Source organism: Mus musculus, chromosome 1 (assembly GCF_000001635.26).
Source record: "Mus musculus strain C57BL/6J chromosome 1, GRCm38.p6 C57BL/6J".
Taxonomy (NCBI): domain Eukaryota; kingdom Metazoa; phylum Chordata; class Mammalia; order Rodentia; family Muridae; genus Mus; species Mus musculus.
In genome coordinates this window covers 180,674,023-180,692,725 of record NC_000067.6, presented here as the reverse complement: position 1 = coordinate 180,692,725, position 18,703 = coordinate 180,674,023, and the positions used below count along the sequence as shown (strand labels likewise).

The 18,703-nt window shown below is 41.8% G+C and overlaps 1 protein-coding gene across 4 annotated transcripts in view; it reads right to left on the bottom strand.

Annotated features, from left to right (window-relative positions):
* Nucleotides 1-2,038: 2,038 nt before the first annotated feature.
* Nucleotides 2,039-18,703, bottom strand: part of Lin9 (lin-9 homolog (C. elegans)) — a 49,538-nt gene continuing 32,873 nt past the window's right edge. For all 4 annotated transcript variants that reach the window (NR_120498.1, NM_001103182.2, XM_006496988.3 and 1 more), the window contains 5 exons: nucleotides 18,582-18,662; nucleotides 11,501-11,626; nucleotides 4,587-4,766; nucleotides 4,366-4,463; nucleotides 2,039-3,458 (listed from right to left, as the gene is read on the bottom strand). Coding sequence is in view for 3 of the 4 variants with exons in the window: in NM_001103182.2 (NP_001096652.2) it covers nucleotides 3,353-3,458; nucleotides 4,366-4,463; nucleotides 4,587-4,766; nucleotides 11,501-11,626; nucleotides 18,582-18,662 (591 nt within the window). In the remaining variant the exon portion in view is untranslated. The remainder of the gene's footprint in view (nucleotides 3,459-4,365; nucleotides 4,464-4,586; nucleotides 4,767-11,500; nucleotides 11,627-18,581; nucleotides 18,663-18,703) is intronic.

The window sequence follows — 18,703 nt, the reverse complement described above, 5'->3', positions numbered from 1 at the left end:
CTTTGGGCCATTCTCATTCAAACCACACTTACCTGTGCTTGTTCAAAATCCATTAAGACTCATGAATATTTTGGTTTCAGAGTTCCTAGTGTATGTAAATGACTAAGTGAATTTAAGATCTAAAATACTGATATGGTAGTTTGGGGTCTCACCATCAGAGCCTTACACTTAAACTGGTGACAGTTTAGATGATAGTTGAGGCCAATTGAGATGATGCTAATCCAGTGACAAGATGGAGAAGATATCAGAACACCTTAAACTTAATGGTATACTCAGAATCACTGTCAAAAAGAAACCATGTAATTAGGGGTTAGAGATGGCTCAGTGATTACAAACTCTTGTTGCTCTTGAAGACGACACAAGTTCAATTCCCAGCACCCACATTTAACTTTCCTTAATTCCGGTTCCAGATCTGATGTCCTCTTCTGGCTTCTTTGGGCACCAGACATACAAATGGTGCACATACGTACACACAGGGAAAACATCCATACACATAAAAAGGAGACAGACAGGAAGAAAGAAAGGTTTTTCTGAGATGAAGAAAAGGAAGGAAGGAAGGAAGACAATCAGGAAGACAGAAAGTTGTTTTGTTTTTTTGAGACAGGGTTTACTCTGTGTAGCCCTGGCTGTCCTGGAATTCACTTTGTAGATCAGGCTGGCCTTGAACTCAGAAATCCACCTCCCTCTGCCTCCTGCCTCCCAAGTACTGGGATTAAAGGCATGAGCCACCACTGCCTGGCTGACAAAAAGGGTTTTCGAGACAGGGTTTCTCTGTGTAGCTCTGGCTGATGGGGGACTCACTCTGTAGATCAGGGTAGCCCTGAATTCAAGAGATCCAGTCCTCCCGAGTGCTGGTATTAAAGGCATGTGCTACCATTGCCTGACCCCTTTTGCACCCCCCTTTTTAACCTTTTGAGACAGCATCTTACCAAGTCACCCATGCTCGTATTGAATTCACTCTGTAGCACAGGCTTATAATCTTTCTGCTTCAGTCTTCCAATAAGCTGGGATTGTGGGTTTACTCACACTAGACCAACTAAATAAAGAAAATGTAATAGGCAAATCTGGTTTTTTTTGGGGGGGGGGTTGTCTTTTGTTTTTTCATTCTCGGTGACCAGTGAATTTGACTTTTGGGCTAACGGGTCACTGAGATCCAGTCTCTCGTCTCCATGTGGCCCTGGGAGTTTTTTGTAGGGCTGCAAACATGCTCACCAATGACAGTGTCATTCAAGGCCAGGCACATCTGACTCAGAACAACTGCTTCAATTAGATAGTGCTCCTTTCCTTAACAAAAATAAACTTCGGCTATATTCTTAGGCACAGGCTCGGCTGTGGACACAGAGCACTGAAGGATGTAACAATGTACAAACGAGGTCTGTCTTAAGTGTAACAAGTGAGCGTTTAGCAATATTAAAAAGTCACATTTATTTACTTCTAGGCAGACTGTATTAGTCTTTTTCTGGTCTATACTAAGAAAAATAGTTTACTTGCTTAGTGTTTCCACAATGATCTACTCACAGATGAAAAACTGGATGGGGATGACTTTCCAGATACTCAGAGCTGGGCACGGTGGAGTGTCTTAAATCTCAGTTGCAAAGCCTGCTTGAGCAACACATTGAGAATTTGACTTAAAATAAACAACAACAGATATATAAGAGACTTGGCCACCAATCAGTACTGTATCGCCTAAAAACTTAGCGGAAGCTGTCACTCTTGTTAACATTAAAAAAATATAAAACTTTTTTTTTTTTTTTAAAGACAGGTTCTATGTAGAACAGGGTGGCTTTGAATCCACAGAAACGACCTGCCCCTGCCAGGTCCCTAGTGCTGGGATTACTACACTACTACACCTGGATTAAAAAAAGAAAAAGAAGAAAAAGAAGGATTCCTTTTTATTTGTTAGTGTGTGGATGCTCTGCTCAGAAGTAACCCACAAAAGTCAGATGGCCACACTGGCCTCGGCACCTCTCATCCGCCCTCTGAAAACATTCTAAATAGAATTAACTATCATCTATGTTAGTAAGATTCTCAGACAGCATTAAATTTCATAGATTGATTTATTTAGAATTACAAATATTAAGAATAAAAGATTTATGCATTTCTTAATTAACATAACAGTCTAGCTAAATATAAACTCTGCACTAAGATCTGCAGTGGCCCAATACCAACAAAGAACACAGAAGCATTTTTAAACTATACAAAAATTTCAAGGAAAATAATCTTATTTCAGTTTTATTATACATTAATATACAAAAGTCTCATTTTATGAGACGTCAAAGAATCAGAACCACCTCTATAGCTCTATTTTAAACTCCAAATCTGAAAACAATTATATTTTGGCTTTATAATATTCTATATTAAAACAAAAATTTTAAAATACATACTTTTTACAAGATTATTTTAGGCAGGGTTTTTCTTAAAAAGAAAAAACAAAACCAAACAAAACAACCAAAGCCAAACCTCCCTGTGTATTCACATGTCATATGCTTTCCTTATAAAAGATTTTCACTTTATAAATTGTGTACTGTTCAATTTTAACCAGTCATCTGGTTTAAAGTTGTGCAAATAAACAAAAAAATACGAAAATAGTGTGTCATCAGTCTTTTTTAAAATAAGTCTCAACACTTAACACTTTTGCCCTGAATCATGGAAGGCATGCCAAGTCCACCCGCTGGGATCCAGCGGGGCACAGTACAGTTCCTCCGGCTCCTTCATTTCCTCTGCTGATAAACAACAAAGCTTTTATAAATTATGATAAATTAAAATATTTATTATTATAATTGATCTATAGAACCATGTCCCACTGTCAGTATATGAAACATACACTTAAGTCCGTGTTTCCCATCTGTACCCCAGCGGGTTCCTTACGACTCGGACTCTCACACTCATGACGTCTATTTTGCAGCCCAAGATATAATGCCAACTAACTCCACTGGACCGGTGACTCTCGGATGGGATTCCCACCATCATGCATGGAAAGACCGTGCTTCTTCATGTTCTCTGTCTGTCACAGGAGTCGTCTGCATGTGCTGAGCAGAATTCATGCATGCATAAAACAGTGGTTTATCCTCCATGGGATAGTACGTTCAGAGAGTTTCCGGTTAAAAATGTTTGCTGATAAACAGGAAATATAAGCAACACTACTGCATCTGGATAATAAAAGAACAATAAATAAATGCTGGTCAGCACAATGCTGGTTGAAGAAGCAGTAGAGTGTATTAAAAAGCCGTATCTGGAGATGTACAGTTCTCCGGTTTTCCAGCAGCTAGGTTATCTGGTGTTGGAAGCATGGGTTAAGGACCAGGACTCCTCAGACCATGGCTGTGTGCAGCTGGGTACCAGAATCCTGTGCTCAGTCTCTGTTCGTGTTGTTGGCTGCAAAGGCGTGTAAGTTTCCCATCTGACTCAGGCCACTCTGGATATGTGCAACATGGATTTCTACGTTATTCTGAAAACAACTAAAGGAAGAGAAAATAAGATTAACTATTGCAAAATTAGGAAAAACAAAACATTAAACTCATTATTATTATTGTGTGTGCCATGGCATAACTGTGGCAGTCAGGAAATAATTTTGTGGAGTCTGTTCTTTCTCTCTGCCTTTATTTGGGTTCTGAGGACTGAGCTCAGATCTCCAGGCTTCTATGGCAAATGCCATCCTGACAGCCCTACAACGTATGCATTTATTACTGTGTGCACATGCATGCTGTGGTACACACGCAGAAGTCAGAAGACAACTGTTAAGTTGGTCTCCCCATCCGCCTTTATATGGGGACTATGGACTGAGCTCAGGTGTCAGGCTACTGAGCCTTCTTGAGACCTCAGAGAAAGCATTTTTTTTTTTTTTTTTTTTTTTTTTTGGTGACTGGGGCACTTAATTTTAATTAGTAAATAGATATTTCTTAGAAAACTTAAGAGCTGGGCAACAGTGGCTCAAGCCTTTAATCTCAGTACTTGGGAGGCAGGCCGATCTCTGTGAGTTTGAGGCCAGTTTACAGAGTGAGTTCCAGGACAGCTGGGCTACACAGAGAGACCCTGTCACCTCGAACAACAAACAAACAAACAAACCAAAACAAAAGGTAAGAAAAAGCCTTCAGGGAAGGTGCAGATCTGTTTCCGAGCTGCACGCTAGGAGCAAAGGTGTGCCAGGGCACTGAAGGTACTGAAAGGGTCACTGCTCTGCAGTAAACCAAACCCAGAGCTTATGTCCTGACGCCTTCATGCAGAGCTTATGTAACACATCTGTTCCGTCAACAGGATGACTAGAAGTGAAAAGCTTGTCTAAATAGATTTAAAGGATAAACAAAATACACAAATACTGTACAAATAAGCAGAATTCCTACACGTCATCACATACCTATGACTTACCTGATATTAGAAGCATCTATTGTGTTTTTTATGTCATTTAATGAATCTGTGAGAGATTTGAATTCAAAGGAATTCAGGTCTCCTCCCTCTGCCAGACACTACAGGGAAAAAAGGTTTCAAAATTTAATTAAATTTTAGCTTAAATATAAACATAAGTAGGAACAAATTAATATATTTTTCTTAGGATAAAAAACATTAAAGCCATTTTCTCTCAAATTTACCTTAATTTGTAATAAAATCGCAGTGAGCCTGGAGATCAAGTCCGTCAGATTTTCGTTTTCTACACAGGGCTGTCCGGAAGCAGAGTTGGCTTGCCGGACGATTTCCTGGGCTTCTTCCTCACACCTCCGTCTCATGTCTGTTGGCTGATCGGCAGGCTGGAGTCCCTGGTCTGGTGCAAGCTGAACATGCAGGAGTAAAACATGAGACACACCCTGACAATGCTATGTGTGTGTGGACATGAATGTGCCATGGCATACATGTGGAGTCAAAGACACTTGGAGGACCTGGCTACTATCCCTGCACGCAGGCTATGTGAGCCACCATGATTACACGGCACATTTCTGGCAGGAGCACTGCAGTGTGATGCAGTCTTCTCTGTGCATCATTACTGCATGGTACCCAGTGGTCACCTGTCTCATTACTGGTAAGATGCAGTTTTCTACTCTGTTAAATAGTGAAGTGTTTGACAGATTTCCACATAGTGAAGATTTCCTTTGTAACTAGTATTCAAGAACAGACTTGGAGGCTATGTATCTTGTTTGGCATCACCGCTTTCCTGACCAGTGTGAACATCTAATGATGCCCAATGGTTGTATCAATCATTACTATGGTGGTTGTCAAATGTTACCTTTATTTATTTAAGTTTATTGTTATCATTACTGAGTGTGTACGTGTTATATGTACCATGTGGATATAGGTGCCCAAAGAGGCCAGAGGCATCAGATCCCGCGAAGCTGGAGTAACAAGCACTTGCGAGCTGCTGAATTGTGTGCTGGGAACTGAACCCAGGTCCTCTGCAGGAGCAGTGAGTGCGTCGAACCACTGAGCCATCTCTCCAGCCCCATGTGTCTTTTCCTGGCCATTTTCCATCTTTCTTTTTTGGGACAAGGTCTCTCACTAAACCCAAAGCTCACCAATTTGGTTAGGCAGGATGGCCTATACCAATCAATTTCAGAGATCCACCCGGCTCTGTGCCCATTTCTCTGACAGTAATAGGATCACAGGTTTATACCACTGCAACTGGCTTTTAAGAAGGTACTGAGGATTTGAACTCAGGTCCTCATGCTTGAGTGGCAAGCACTCTACTGAGCCATTGCCCCAGCCCAAGTAGGCACTTTTAAAATACCAGTATGTATGAATTCTGTTAATCTATGGACCCTAAGCTCTTTATTCTGAAGCTTAGATTTGGCCATCAGACCTCTATGATGATGCTCTGTTTTAAATGTCCACACAGTTTGGGGTACATTTTCCTGGCACAGTAAAGCAGTCCATATTCATCTTCTGCTCTTGCCGCCCTAGGTCCCGAGACTGCCTTTTTTTTTTTTTTTTTTTTTGGTTTTTCGAGACAGGGTTTCTCTGTGTAGCCCTGGCTGTCCTGGAACTCACTCTGTAGACCAGGCTGGCCTCAAACTCAGAAATCCGCCTGCCTCTGCTTTGCCTCCCAAGTGCTGGGATTAAAGGCGAGACTGCCTCTTTTTAAGAATCCCTATTTCCTTTTACCGGGGATAATGCTGAGACCAAACTTGGCTGTGAGGTGTGTTCTTTGCTGCTAGGACATCATTGCTCGTAGGCTAAGACACACACATTTAGTTACACCTGCTATAAACAATCCATGAACTCATACTGGCTTCCTGTGCCAATCTCATGCCTTAGGATGTAGTCTCTCTTCTCACAACCCCCAGTGAGAAAGAAACCTGGCTCCCATTATCCACAATGTACTCATTTGCTCAGCCCTAGAATGCACAGGAGTTTCAGGACTGCTCCTTCAGGCCACTGGTGGATGGTGAGCACACTTTGTTTCCACTCAGCCTCTGTCCTACCTAGTGTTGTGTCCATTGAGCTGCAGTCAGGCGTCATCTCTCACGGGGTTCGCTTGTAGAGTTGCCTTGTGCTTACTTGGTTTTTTCTTCAGTTTCCTCTGTGTGTGTGTGTGTGTGTAAATGTTTCTGCGTGTGTGCACATGTGTGTAGACATGTGTGTGTGTAAATGGTTCTGCGTGTGTGCACATGTGTGTAGACGTTTGTAGACGGCCAGGGGTCAATTCCAGGTATCCTTTGTCAGTCTGTCCATCTATCCCTGACCTGAAGCTGGTGACTCACCTGGAATGGCCTGCCTGCCCCTGCTTCCCTAGCACTGAGCTGACAAGCACAGCTGTCCTTCCACAGTGCTGCGATCACCTGTGTGGTAAGGACTTAACCATAGTCCTGCGGTCACCTGTGCAGCAGTAAGGACTTTACCAGAAGAGCGGCCTTAGCTTCTCGATTTGTTCCATCCTAATTTTGCAGTGGATCAAACTTGGCCTTGAACAAGCCATGCAAGTATTCTACTACTGAGCTACACCCCAGTCTATTTATATTTACAGGTGAAACAAACATTCAAGCACGTGCTATTCCTCCCACCTTTCCAATACCACCCTATACTCAAACCAGTATATGGCTTTATCCTTTCTGTAGAAAGGAAGGAAGCAGGTAAAAATGAATTTTATTTCCACATATCCCAAAAGTCAAGTGCCATCCCTGCCCCACGAAATCCACCATCCACCCCCACACTTTCTCTCCCCCCCCCCACTTGTTTATTGAGAAGGGCTTTCATCAAGCTCACTATGTTGCCCAGGGTGGCTTCAAACTCCCGGGCTCAGCAGTCTCCAGAACAGCGTGGACCGTAGGATGTTGTCCCCACACCTCGTCTGCATGCTTTACAGTTTTTGTTTGTTACGTAACGCAACAATAAGTCCTGGAGGACAAGTGAGATGGCTCAGCAGATAAATGTGCTCGCCTCTCAAGTCTGATGACCTGAGCTCAATGCTCTTTTACCCATGGAAAGTTGTCCTCTGACTTCCACATGTGTGCCATGGCATGTGAGCCTGCATGTACATATGTATACATGTATGCATACACATAATTCTGATAATAATCAAACTAAAAATATCCTGAAATTTACGTTTTATCAGGAAGATATCTCTCTCTCTTAGTTTTTAAAATTATTTTATGTGTATGGTGTTTTTGTCTACATGTATGTCTGTACACTACATGCATACCTGGTATCTGTGGAGATCAGAAGAGAACATTGGATCAACTCCAGATGTTTGTGAGCCATCATATGGGTACTAGGAATGGAACGTAGGTCCTCTGCAAGAGCAGTAAGTGCTCTTAATCACTGAGTCAACGCTCCAGCTCTTCCTTCTTTCTTTCTCTCTCTTTCTCTCTCTCCCTTTCTTCCTTCCTTCCTTTTAGATTTGTTTATTTTATGTCTAAGAGTACACTGTTGCCATCTTCAGACACACCAGAAGAGGGCATCAGATCCCATTACAGATGGTTGTGTGCCACCATGTGGTTGCTGGGAATTGAACTCAGGATCTCTAGAAGAGCAGTCAGTGCTCTTACCCACTGAGCCATCTCTCCAGCCCCTTTGTTTTATGGAGGGTCCCATAACTTAACTTATTCGGTCAACTTCCTAGAGTTGGAATATAACTGTTTTTCAAATGTTTGCAGTCACTAATAATACTGCAATGAATAACTACCATAAGGCTACTGGAAATCAAACCTGGGTCTCCTTGAAGAGCACCCAGTACTTTTAACTGCTGAGCCATCACTACAGCCCCAAGGTTCTGATTTTTAAACTTTATTTATTTTGGCATCAATTTTCTCATTCTGGGGAGTAATAGGGAATGCATTCTAGTATATTCCTTTGGTGAATGTGTGCTCGCCTGTCTGTGTGTACTAAGGAACACACTACTTAGTCATGATGCTTAGGTTATTGTTTCTTTACATTGATGCTGAACTTGAAGAGCTTTGTGGAAATCGATCTGATAGGAAAGAGGCCTATCAGAAATGTCCTGGGGGCCGGCACAGACTCATGTGTAAGCCCCATCTTTATGTGTCATTCTGTTATGGAAGTCTCTTAAACCCTGTGGTCTATACTTGCTCCAGATAGATGTTAGGCAGGGCAGGTAAGTATCAGGAAAGTAGAAATAAATAATGGCACAGCTAAGCACAGTGGCACACCTCCAATCTCAGCACTGAGGAAGCAGTAGTGGAAAGATCTTATGCTCAAGGCCAGCCTTGGCTGTAGAGCAATACTGTATCATTAAACCAAGGGATCAGAAATACAGCTTACTGGCAAAGAACTTGCCTAGAATATGCAAAGCCCTGGTTATGCCATTCCCAGAACCATGAAAAGGATGCAGGGGTGAGCGTGGGTGTGTGAGGTTGGATGGCTCAAAGAAAAGGCATGAGACTATAACTCATCCTCTCAGTTCAGTTTATGTAACTAGACATCATCATCGGTGGCAGATTTTTTGGGACTTGTCAACACGGTGATTAGAATCTCCTATCACAAATAGAATGGGCCTGGGCAGTGGTGGCGAATGCCTTTAATCCCAGCCCTTGGGAAGCAGAGGCAGGCAGATTTCTGAGTTCAAGGCCAGCCTGGTCTACAGGGTGAGTTCCAGGACAGCCAGGGCTATACAGAGAAACCTTGTCTCAAAACAAAACAAGACAAAAACACCACCACCACCACCACAAATAACAACAAAAAAACAAATAGAATGGGGCTTTACTAGAAACACAGCCTCAAAGAACGTAAAAGTAGGAGCACTCTGAATCCATTATGATAGTTTAATACTTACTCAGCAGTAAGTTTCAAATTTAGGAGATGCTGAAGTACCCTCGTACTTATAATCACATGGGAATGAAAAATTACACTTTTGTGACCCATTCCCTGAAATCCAAGATTCACAGCTCTAAGACACAGTTGAAAGGAGGAAGAGTGGTATAGAGGATTGTTTTTGCAGAGGATTCAGGTTTAGTTTCCGCACACATGTGGTGACTCAGAACTACTTTTAACTCCAGTTCCAGGGGACCCACAGCCCTCTCTGACTTCTGGAGGCACTAAGCAGACACACGGTTCACATATATACATGTAGACAACACTCATACATTTAAATAAAGGAGGAGGCTGAGGAGGTGGCTAGATGGATAGTTAGTGCTTGTTGCTCTGGCAGAGGACCCAGCACCCCATGATGGCTAATAACAGTCTGTAACTCCAGTTCCAGAGGAGTTGACACCTCCTCTGGCCTCCAATGGCACACACATGGTACAGAAGCATATGAACAGGCAAGCGCCCACATATTTAAGGGAAAAAAAAAGATCACAGTAAGTAAACCAAGTTATGGTTTCTGGGGTAGTGGCAAAGTAAATGTAAATCCTGATTTTGTTTCCTCAGATGACATGGGATGAGTGATAAGATGACATGGCTTAGGCTGAGCCCTGAGCATTTCCTTCTCTGTACTATTTCTAGACCTAGGCCTGGAAGCTTCTAGTTTCCATACAATCTTAATGTCTTCAAGTCTGACCTCGAAGGCTTCAGCTTCCAGTCTCTGTCTGCTAACCTAGGCCTAGAATGTTTCAGCCTTCTAGACTTCCTGCTGAATAAACTCACTCTTTCCAGTTCTTTGTGAACCTAGTTGGCTGGTTGAACTCAGCTGTTCTGGCTCAAACTCCTCTTCAAGCTGACTGATTCAATCTGGCTTCTCTCAGTTTTGACTGAATTGCTCTGCTTGGCCTCAAACTAACTCTGGCAATCTGTCCTAATCTTCTGGCTCCTTATTCTCTGGTTCCTCCTGTCTTTGCTTGGAACCTTCTCTGTAAAACTGTCCTGGTAAAAATGGCTTCTGCTGACTTGCACAGAACTGCACGAAGTCATGAACAAACTCAACTCCACTGCACCAAACTCAACTGACTCCCAAATGACTGACCATGGCACACACACTGCTCTGCTCTCTTTCCATTGTTCTTGTGAGAGTTGGGTGTATCCTATCTCAGAATCATCCGGCCAAATCTTTTGATTTGTCACTTTGTCTGCCCCTCAATGAGTAGTCACTTTCAAACTAACTTTACCTACATTGTTTGGGATTAAAGGTGTGTACTGAGGGCATGTCTATATTCCAGCTGGATCTTTTAGACCCAGGTCTTTGGATGTTTTCCTTGCCAGAGCAGCCATGTTGCTGGATTAAAATTCTTCCACAGTGGAGTTAAGAGTAATTGTTCTGCCAGGCGCAACAGTGCATGTCTGTAATTCTAGCACTTGGGCTAGAGGAGGGTGAGGTAGAAGAATTATGAGTACAAGGCTAACACAGACGAGACTGTTTCAAAAAATCAAACAAGGGATTGGGGAAATGGTACATGAAGCACTAGCAGGACCAACATGAATACCTAAGTTTGATCCTCAGCACCCAAGTAAAGAGCAGGCATGACAGTTTATACTTGCAATTCCAGAGTTGGGGAGGCAGAAAAAGATGCTTAATTAGTGAGTCCTGGGTCCCAGTGAGACCCTGTGTGATAAAAACAAGGTCCATAGTTCCTGAGCAATGATGCCTAAAACCAGCTGCTGACTCTGGCACCTAAGTACCTGCCCCCAACAAAGGAACATGAATACGCATGCACACAGGCACCATCAAAACACAAAAGATAATTCTTTTTCCAGATTTTTAACTCTAAGTCTTTTTTTTTTGATAGAACAATATCATTTGTAAGTTAGTAATTGAAAATTGATAATTTACTGTGTGTAAAATACTCTTAATACTGATGTGAGCAAATACATATGCAAATTGCAGTCCTGATAAAAAACCTTTTAAAGATACTGGTTTAACTTAGAGCTTACAAAAGGTGAAGGTAAAATCATTAAGCTTCAAATAACAAAACATGGAGGGAAAGCAACACACATTAGGCTGTGCATGGTGGCGCACACCTTTAATCCCAGCACTAGGAGGCAGAAACAGGCGGATTTCTGAGCTGGAGGCCAGGCTGGTCTCCAGAGCAGCCATAGCTACAGAGTGAGACCCCATCTCAAAAAAAACCAAAATAACAAAACAAAACAAAACAAAACACCAGTGAAAGCAATATACGCCACTCACCTCATAGCAATACTGCTGAACTTTATGCAGAACTTTGTTCAGGTCCTTGTTCAGCTGCTCAAGCTCCAGGACGATCGTTGCGTATCTCCGCTGAAACTCAATGCCAATGGGCATGGAATAGGATTTCTGACATGAAAAAACAGATCTGATAAGGTTCTGTCTTGTTAACAATACAATTTCCATAATCTAAAAGAGATCTAAAATAGCCGGCAGGTCATTATACCTTCCTATACTGTGATACTGTTCTTACCTGATAATGGTGTTAACATTACAAGGAGTTTGCCCTTGCTCTTAGGAATGCCTAATGTCTGCTACTCACTCTTTTTTTTTTATTTGATTGTTTTAAGTTAGGTGAGATTGTGGATGTACACAATAAATCCCAATGTCCATGGAGGTCAGAAGTACAGGACTGCTGGAGTTACAGGTTGTAGTGGGCTACTCAGTGTGAGCACTAGGAACTGACCTGAGATTCTCTGCAAGGGCAGTATGCACTCTTAGCCACTCAACTCTCTCTAGCGCCCACTTATTCCTTTAGTAGAAACTTTATACACAGAAAACGTAAAGGAAGCAAACGCCCTCTGACGTCAGAGGTGAGCTCCCGGGTTTGGGGTTTGCCTCTGGGCTCCAGGCTTGCTGTGATCCAGTTTTCCACACTATGCCCTGATAGAAAATATGTAATTCTCTTTCTGATTTGACAGAAGTTTATAATTAAGAGATTGTCTTGAGTTTCAAGAGACGTTGGATTTGAAACAGTGTTGAGTCTGTGAAAGGCTACAAGGACCTTTGAATTTGGTCTAAATTCATTTTGTATTAATTTGGTCACAAGCCAATGAGTGTGGGGAGAGCAGACGTAGTCGTTTGAATGAGAATGTCCTCCACGGGCTCAGATGTTTGGATATTTGGTGGAACTCGCTGGGAAAGTTTAGGAGCTCGACAGGAGGTTGGCTCTGAGACGCCGTAACACTTGTAGCCAGCTTTGTCTACCTTGTATTATGGTTGAGAATGTGAGCTCTCAGCTTCCTGCTCCTGCCACCAAGATGGACTCTTACTGTTTCAGAGCCATAAACCCAGACAAACTCCTTCTGTAAGTTACCTTGGTCGTGATGTTTCTCACAGTAATAGGTAATACAGATAATGCAGAAGTAGGTTTCTGGCCAGTGCTTTGGTGAGTCGCCTTCTAGGAGACCAGTAGCTTATCTTCTCACTGAACAAAGTATGAGCACTTCCTTGCACACTAACCAATGGAGAGTTATATAAGCATTCTTCACATACGATAAAATTTTTTTTAGATTTTTATTCTTCTGTGTATGGGTAGCTTGACTGCAAGTATGTCTCTGCACCACACATGGCAGTCCCCATGGGGATCCGGTAGATGGTACCAGAGAAATAAAGGGAATCAGTATAATGTCATGTGTCAAAAAACAGGTTAAGTGAGTGGGGAAGAATGACCTGTCAGGCTATATATGAACTTCCCAAATGCTCGAATGAAACCACACAGATATAACTTCCTGCTAGAAAAGGCAACGTCGTAGGGCTGGGGTATAGCCCAGTGACAGAGTGATGGCTAGCACGTCAGCGCCAGTGTACATTCCCAGGATGGGGGAAAACTAGTTTTGTTTTGCTTTATTTTTTTTTTTTTTTTTTGTTTTTTTGAGACAGGGTTTCTCTGTATAGCCCTGGCTGTCCTGGAACTCACTCTGTAGATTAGGGTGGCCTCGAACTCAGAAATCCTCCTGCCTCTGCCTCTGACTAAAGGCGTGCGCCACCACGCCCGGCCCAGCACTGTTTTGCTTTTGATACAGAGTTTCACCATATGACCCTGGCTGGCCTCGAATATGCTGTGTACAGTAGGCTGGCCTAGAATATGCTATGTACAGTAGGCTGGCCTCGAATATGCTGTGTACAGTAGGCTGGCCTAGAATATGCTGTGTACAGTAGGCTGGCCTCGAATATGCTGTGTACAGTAGGCTGGCCTCGAATATGCTGTGTACAGTAGGCTGGCCTCGAATATGCTGTGTACAGTAGGCTGGCCTCGAATATGCTGTGTACAGTAGGCTGGCCTAGAATATGCTGTGTACAGTAGGCTGGCCTCGAATATGCTGTGTACAGTAGGCTGGCCTAGAATATGCTGTGTACAGTAGGCTGGCCTAGAATATGATGTGTACAGTAGGCTGGCCAAGAATATGCTGTGTACAGTAGACTGGCCAAGAATATGCTGTGTACAGTAGGCTGGCCAAGAATATGCTGTGTACAGTAGGCTGGCCTAGAATATGCTGTGTACAGTAGACTGGCCAAGAATATGCTGTGTACAGTAGGCTGGTCTAGAATATGCTGTGTACAGTAGGCTGGCCTAGAATATGCTGTGTACAGTAGGCTGGCCTTGACTCATGAGATCTGCCTGCTTTTGCCCAACAGTTATCTTGTTTGTTAACAGTTTTGTCTTAACTGAACTTTTATTATAAAATTGCACAAACATATACAATTCAATAGATCGCTACATAGTAAACACACCTGTATAAAAACACAAGTTTGTAAAAAGCTAAATACTCACCTATCATAAACATGCCAAGAGAAATAAAAACAGCTGTCTATACAAAGACCTGTATGCCAATGTTCACAGCAATTTTAGAGAAATTGAAAATTGGGACAAATCCAAAGCTCATCTATAAATGAATGGATAAAGTGTGGCCCATCACAAAGGGAGGAGCAGCTCAGGGCTGCAAGCCCAGGGCCCTGATTTGATCATTGGCACTGAAGGTTAAAAAAAAATGGCGTAGTCTGAATCCTGTCATTAAGTATGTGTATCCCAAACTCGTTATGTAAAAACCAGGCATGAAAAGAGCTCATGCAGACTGTATGATTCTATTTACACAGTATTCTAGAAAATATAAACCAATCCTAACCCAGGATGTCAGACAGCATATCAATGGCTGCCTAGAAATCAGGGAGAGATTACCAAAAGAAATTTTAGACTAGCAGGAAATAATTTTTTTTTAGCAGAGCATATGGTAGTGGTTTCACAGGCACATGACAGAATTATGAAATTCACGCAAGTACAGCTGACCGAGCACCATTCTATCTCAAAAAAAGTAGGGAAATTAGCTGCATGATGGTGGATCATGCCTTTAGACCCAGTGCTCTGGAGGCAGAGACAGGTGGATCTCTGTGAGCTCCAGGCCAGCCTGGTCTATAGAGCAAGTTCTAGGACAGCCAGGGCAACACAGAGAAACCCTGTCTCAAAAACCCAAAGGGGTGGGTGTGGGAGGATTATGTAAAGTAATCATAGGGAAACTCACCTGGGCCAATGAAGAGAACACCAATTCCTATAACCCCGCCTGTGGTATTTCTATTTTCTCTTCCCAAAGAAACCATGACCTCAAATTCATAGTTTTGTATTAACTTCATTTTATAAAATATGATGAAACAGAATATATGTATATATATTTGGGGGGGGGGGATTGAGACAGAGTTTCTCTGTGTAGCCCTGGCTGTCCTGGAACTCACTCTTTAGACCAGGCTGGCCTCAAACTCAGAAATCCACCTGCCTCCCTAGTGCTGGGATTAAAGGCATGTGCCACCACTGCACGGCCAGAATATATTTTTTGAGAAAGCATCTTGGTATGTAGTTCTGCATAGTCAAGAGCTCATTATATAAACCAATGATCTGCAGTGATCCTCAGTCCTCTCCCTCCTAGGTACCAGAACTGCGGCTAAGCCACCACTGGTGAGGTTTGTCCCTCCCACTGCAAATATACATATTAGGTCACCTGTTGCTATACAGTACTCCTTATAAGAATCACTACTTACTGGTATCTGGGCTGCCTTTAATTTAATATTTACACTGCTGCTGAGGATATGTTACATATATAGGGCTTTTTTTTTTCAGTAGATAGAATCATCCTGAGTTGTGAAATAGAAAGTTTTAACTTGTAAAATTTTACCCATATTTGCTATTAGGTCTTTAATAGACATAATGCTAACAAATCACACATACACATAAAATAAAATCTTTAAAAAGGTGTGAATGGTACCTGTGTATTCACATTACCCTGATCATTAACATAGTTGAGCATCAGTTTTTTTATAACTCAGGTAGGCTTTAAACTCACAACCCTTCTGCCTCCACCTCCCAAGTGCTATGATTATAGGTGTGTGCATCCATGCTTAGTTGCAAAGTTGAGGTTTTCTTTTTTCTTCTTTAAGACTTATTTATTTAGTTTATATGAGTACACTATCACTGTTTTTAGACACACGGGAAGAGTGCATCGGATCCCATTATAGATGGTTGTGAGCCACCATGTGGTTGTTGGGAATTGAACTCAGGACCTCTGGAAGAGCAGTCAGTGCTTTTAACTGCTGAGCCATCTCTCCAGCTCCACATGTATCATTTTAATATGCTAAGGAATATTTGAATAATCTAAAATAGAAAAGATATATTGAAGTTAATGAATTCAAACTTTCACTAACTTACCAGTACTATTTAATTTGATCCAAAAAAAAAAATCTAGTTTAAAGCTATACTCTGGGGGCTAGAGAGATGGCTCAGTGGTTAAGAGCACTGACTGCTCTTCCAAAGGTCCTGAGTTCAATTCCCAGCAACCACATGACGGCTCACAACCATCTGTAATGGGATCTGTTGCCCTCTTCTGGTGTGTCTGAAGATGGCAACAGTGTATTCATATACATAAAATAAATAAATAAATCTTTAAAAAAAAAAAGCTATACTCTGAAAAACTTGATACAATGTGTGTGGGTTTAGGAAGATGATGGCTCACTAGGTAAAGGCTTACCTCATAAGAAGGACCTGAATGTGTAACCCAGCGCACACACTGCTTGTAACACAGCACTGGGTAGCAAAGAGATGGTTCCTAGAATTAGGCAGCCTACCTGACCCCATGAGCTCCAGGTTCACTGAGAGAGCAGGCATACTCTCCTGTGGAGAGTGACTGAAGAAGACACCTGACACTCAACTCTGGTCTCCAAACACTAGTGTACATATATCCTGCACATCCATGTGCACAGACATATAACACACACACACACACACAATTTTTTTTTCCCTGGGTAAAAGGAAATTTTAACAGACTAATTTTCTTTGTAAGAACATATACTTTGAACAAAGAGCTATGTCTAATCCTTAGAGGTGAAAAAACAGTAAAGTACTCAAATTATTTGGTAAAATTAAACATAAACTAGCTTTTAACTTAAGTATTTGTGAGTATAGAGGCTAGAAAAAAATAGATAAAAAACTACTAGTTAGTGATACTACTAGTTAATATTGAAACACCTGAAGTTAGAACAGGGTTTCTCTGTGTAGCTATGGCTGTCTTGGAACTCACTCTGTAGACATAACTGCCTCTGCCTCCAGAGTGTTGATTAAAGGTGTGCACCACCACTGCTCAGTTAGCTCACAGAACTTCACAGAAAAGGAAAGGAAAAAAAACAAAAAACACCTTGAATATATTTTTGATAGTCTTAGTAGTTCCCAATAACTTAAAAAAAAAAGATGCCCCCCCCCCAAAAAAAACCCATAACAACCCTCCTGTAGTTTTTGATTGTTGCTCGTCTTTTGAACAATTTCTATGTTAGCTCTTTCCTTACATGAGGATGTTTTGGAAACACACTATCATAACAATTTACTACCTCTTGCCTTCCTTTATCCTATACATATGAGTCTAAGTTGATTTGTAGTCTATCTAGCTATATATCCATGCATCCATGCATCCACCCACCCACCCACCCACGGGACTAAACCATCCATCCATCCACCTATGTACTTCAGCTATGGCTTAAAGCCAGATCCCACTGAACTATACACTGAGCCCCAGGTTTATTTTCAAAAGATGCCTTGGTAAGAAAATAATCTTGCTGTCGTTGCTCACATCTTTAGTCCGAGCACTTGGGAAGCAGAGGCAGACGAATTTCTGTGAGTTTGAGGCCAGCGTGGTTTATAATGAGATTTACTTTTATTTTTTAAGATTTGTTTGTTTGCTTCATGTATAGGAGTACACTGTCTTTATGTACATGAGAAGAGGGCATCAGATCCCATTACAGTTGGCTGTGAGCCACCATGTGGTTCCTGGGAATTGAACTCAGGACCTCTGGAAGAGCAGTTGGTGCTCTTAACCACTGAGCCATCTCTCCACACTTGAGAGTTATTTATTTATTTATTTTTTTAATTTTGTTTTTTGTTTTTTTTCCGAGACAGGGTTTCTCTGTGTAGCCCTGGCTGTCCTAGAACTCACTCTGTAGACCAGGTTGGCCTCAAACTCAGAAATCCACCTGTCACTGCCTCCCAAGAGCTGGGATTAAAGGCGAGAGTTACTTTTAAAGAATGATAAACAGTTTCAAAGGGGATAGAGAGATGGCTCAGCAACTAAGAGTACACATGGCTCTTCCAGGCGTACCTATATGTATGTATATAGCATATATTCACACAGACACAGACATATAAATAAAACGAATCTTTAAAAACCTGAAACTTCCACTAGTTCTTTCTTACAAATAAAACAGACTCAGTTTTTTGGACCTCCCTGAATAATAAACTCTCGTCAAGTTAACTTAACTATGACAACATTAGTACCTTATTCTGAAGCCCTTTAAAAACCTGTCATTCAAATGTCCTTAGTGAGATGTACTAGTCTTAGGAATTCTATGCTCATAGAAATGACCCGTGAAGCTAAGCCATCCGTTATCCTACGCAGCGGTGCTGTCAGTCTAATGGGTGAGGTCGTCTATCCACTGCTGAATTAGTAGCATGGATTCAATATACTAAGAAAAGGTAAAATAAAATAATGATCTAAAGTCATATTTATTGCAACCACATGTGGTGGCACAAGCCTGTGGTCCCAGCACCAGGAGGCAAACGAAGGATGACTGTCAGAAGTTGGAAGCCAGCCTGGTCTATACAATTCACTTCCGACCAGCCAGGGACACTGCAAGACCTGATCCCAAGTAAAAACAAACAAACAAGCTTCAAAGGTTTTTTCCCCAGAAAGTATTAAAAAAAAAAAAATCAGAAGGCCTCACCATTTTAAAATTAAACAAGTAAACAAAAGGAGATAAATCCTTAAGTCCTTACCAGCTTTTCTGCTTCTGTGTTCATCTCCCTTAATTTCTTTATATGCTCTTTTTTAATCATGAGAATTTTTGATAACTTAGTCTGTAGACAGAAAGAGAAATGTGTTAGAAATGTGTAAGTAG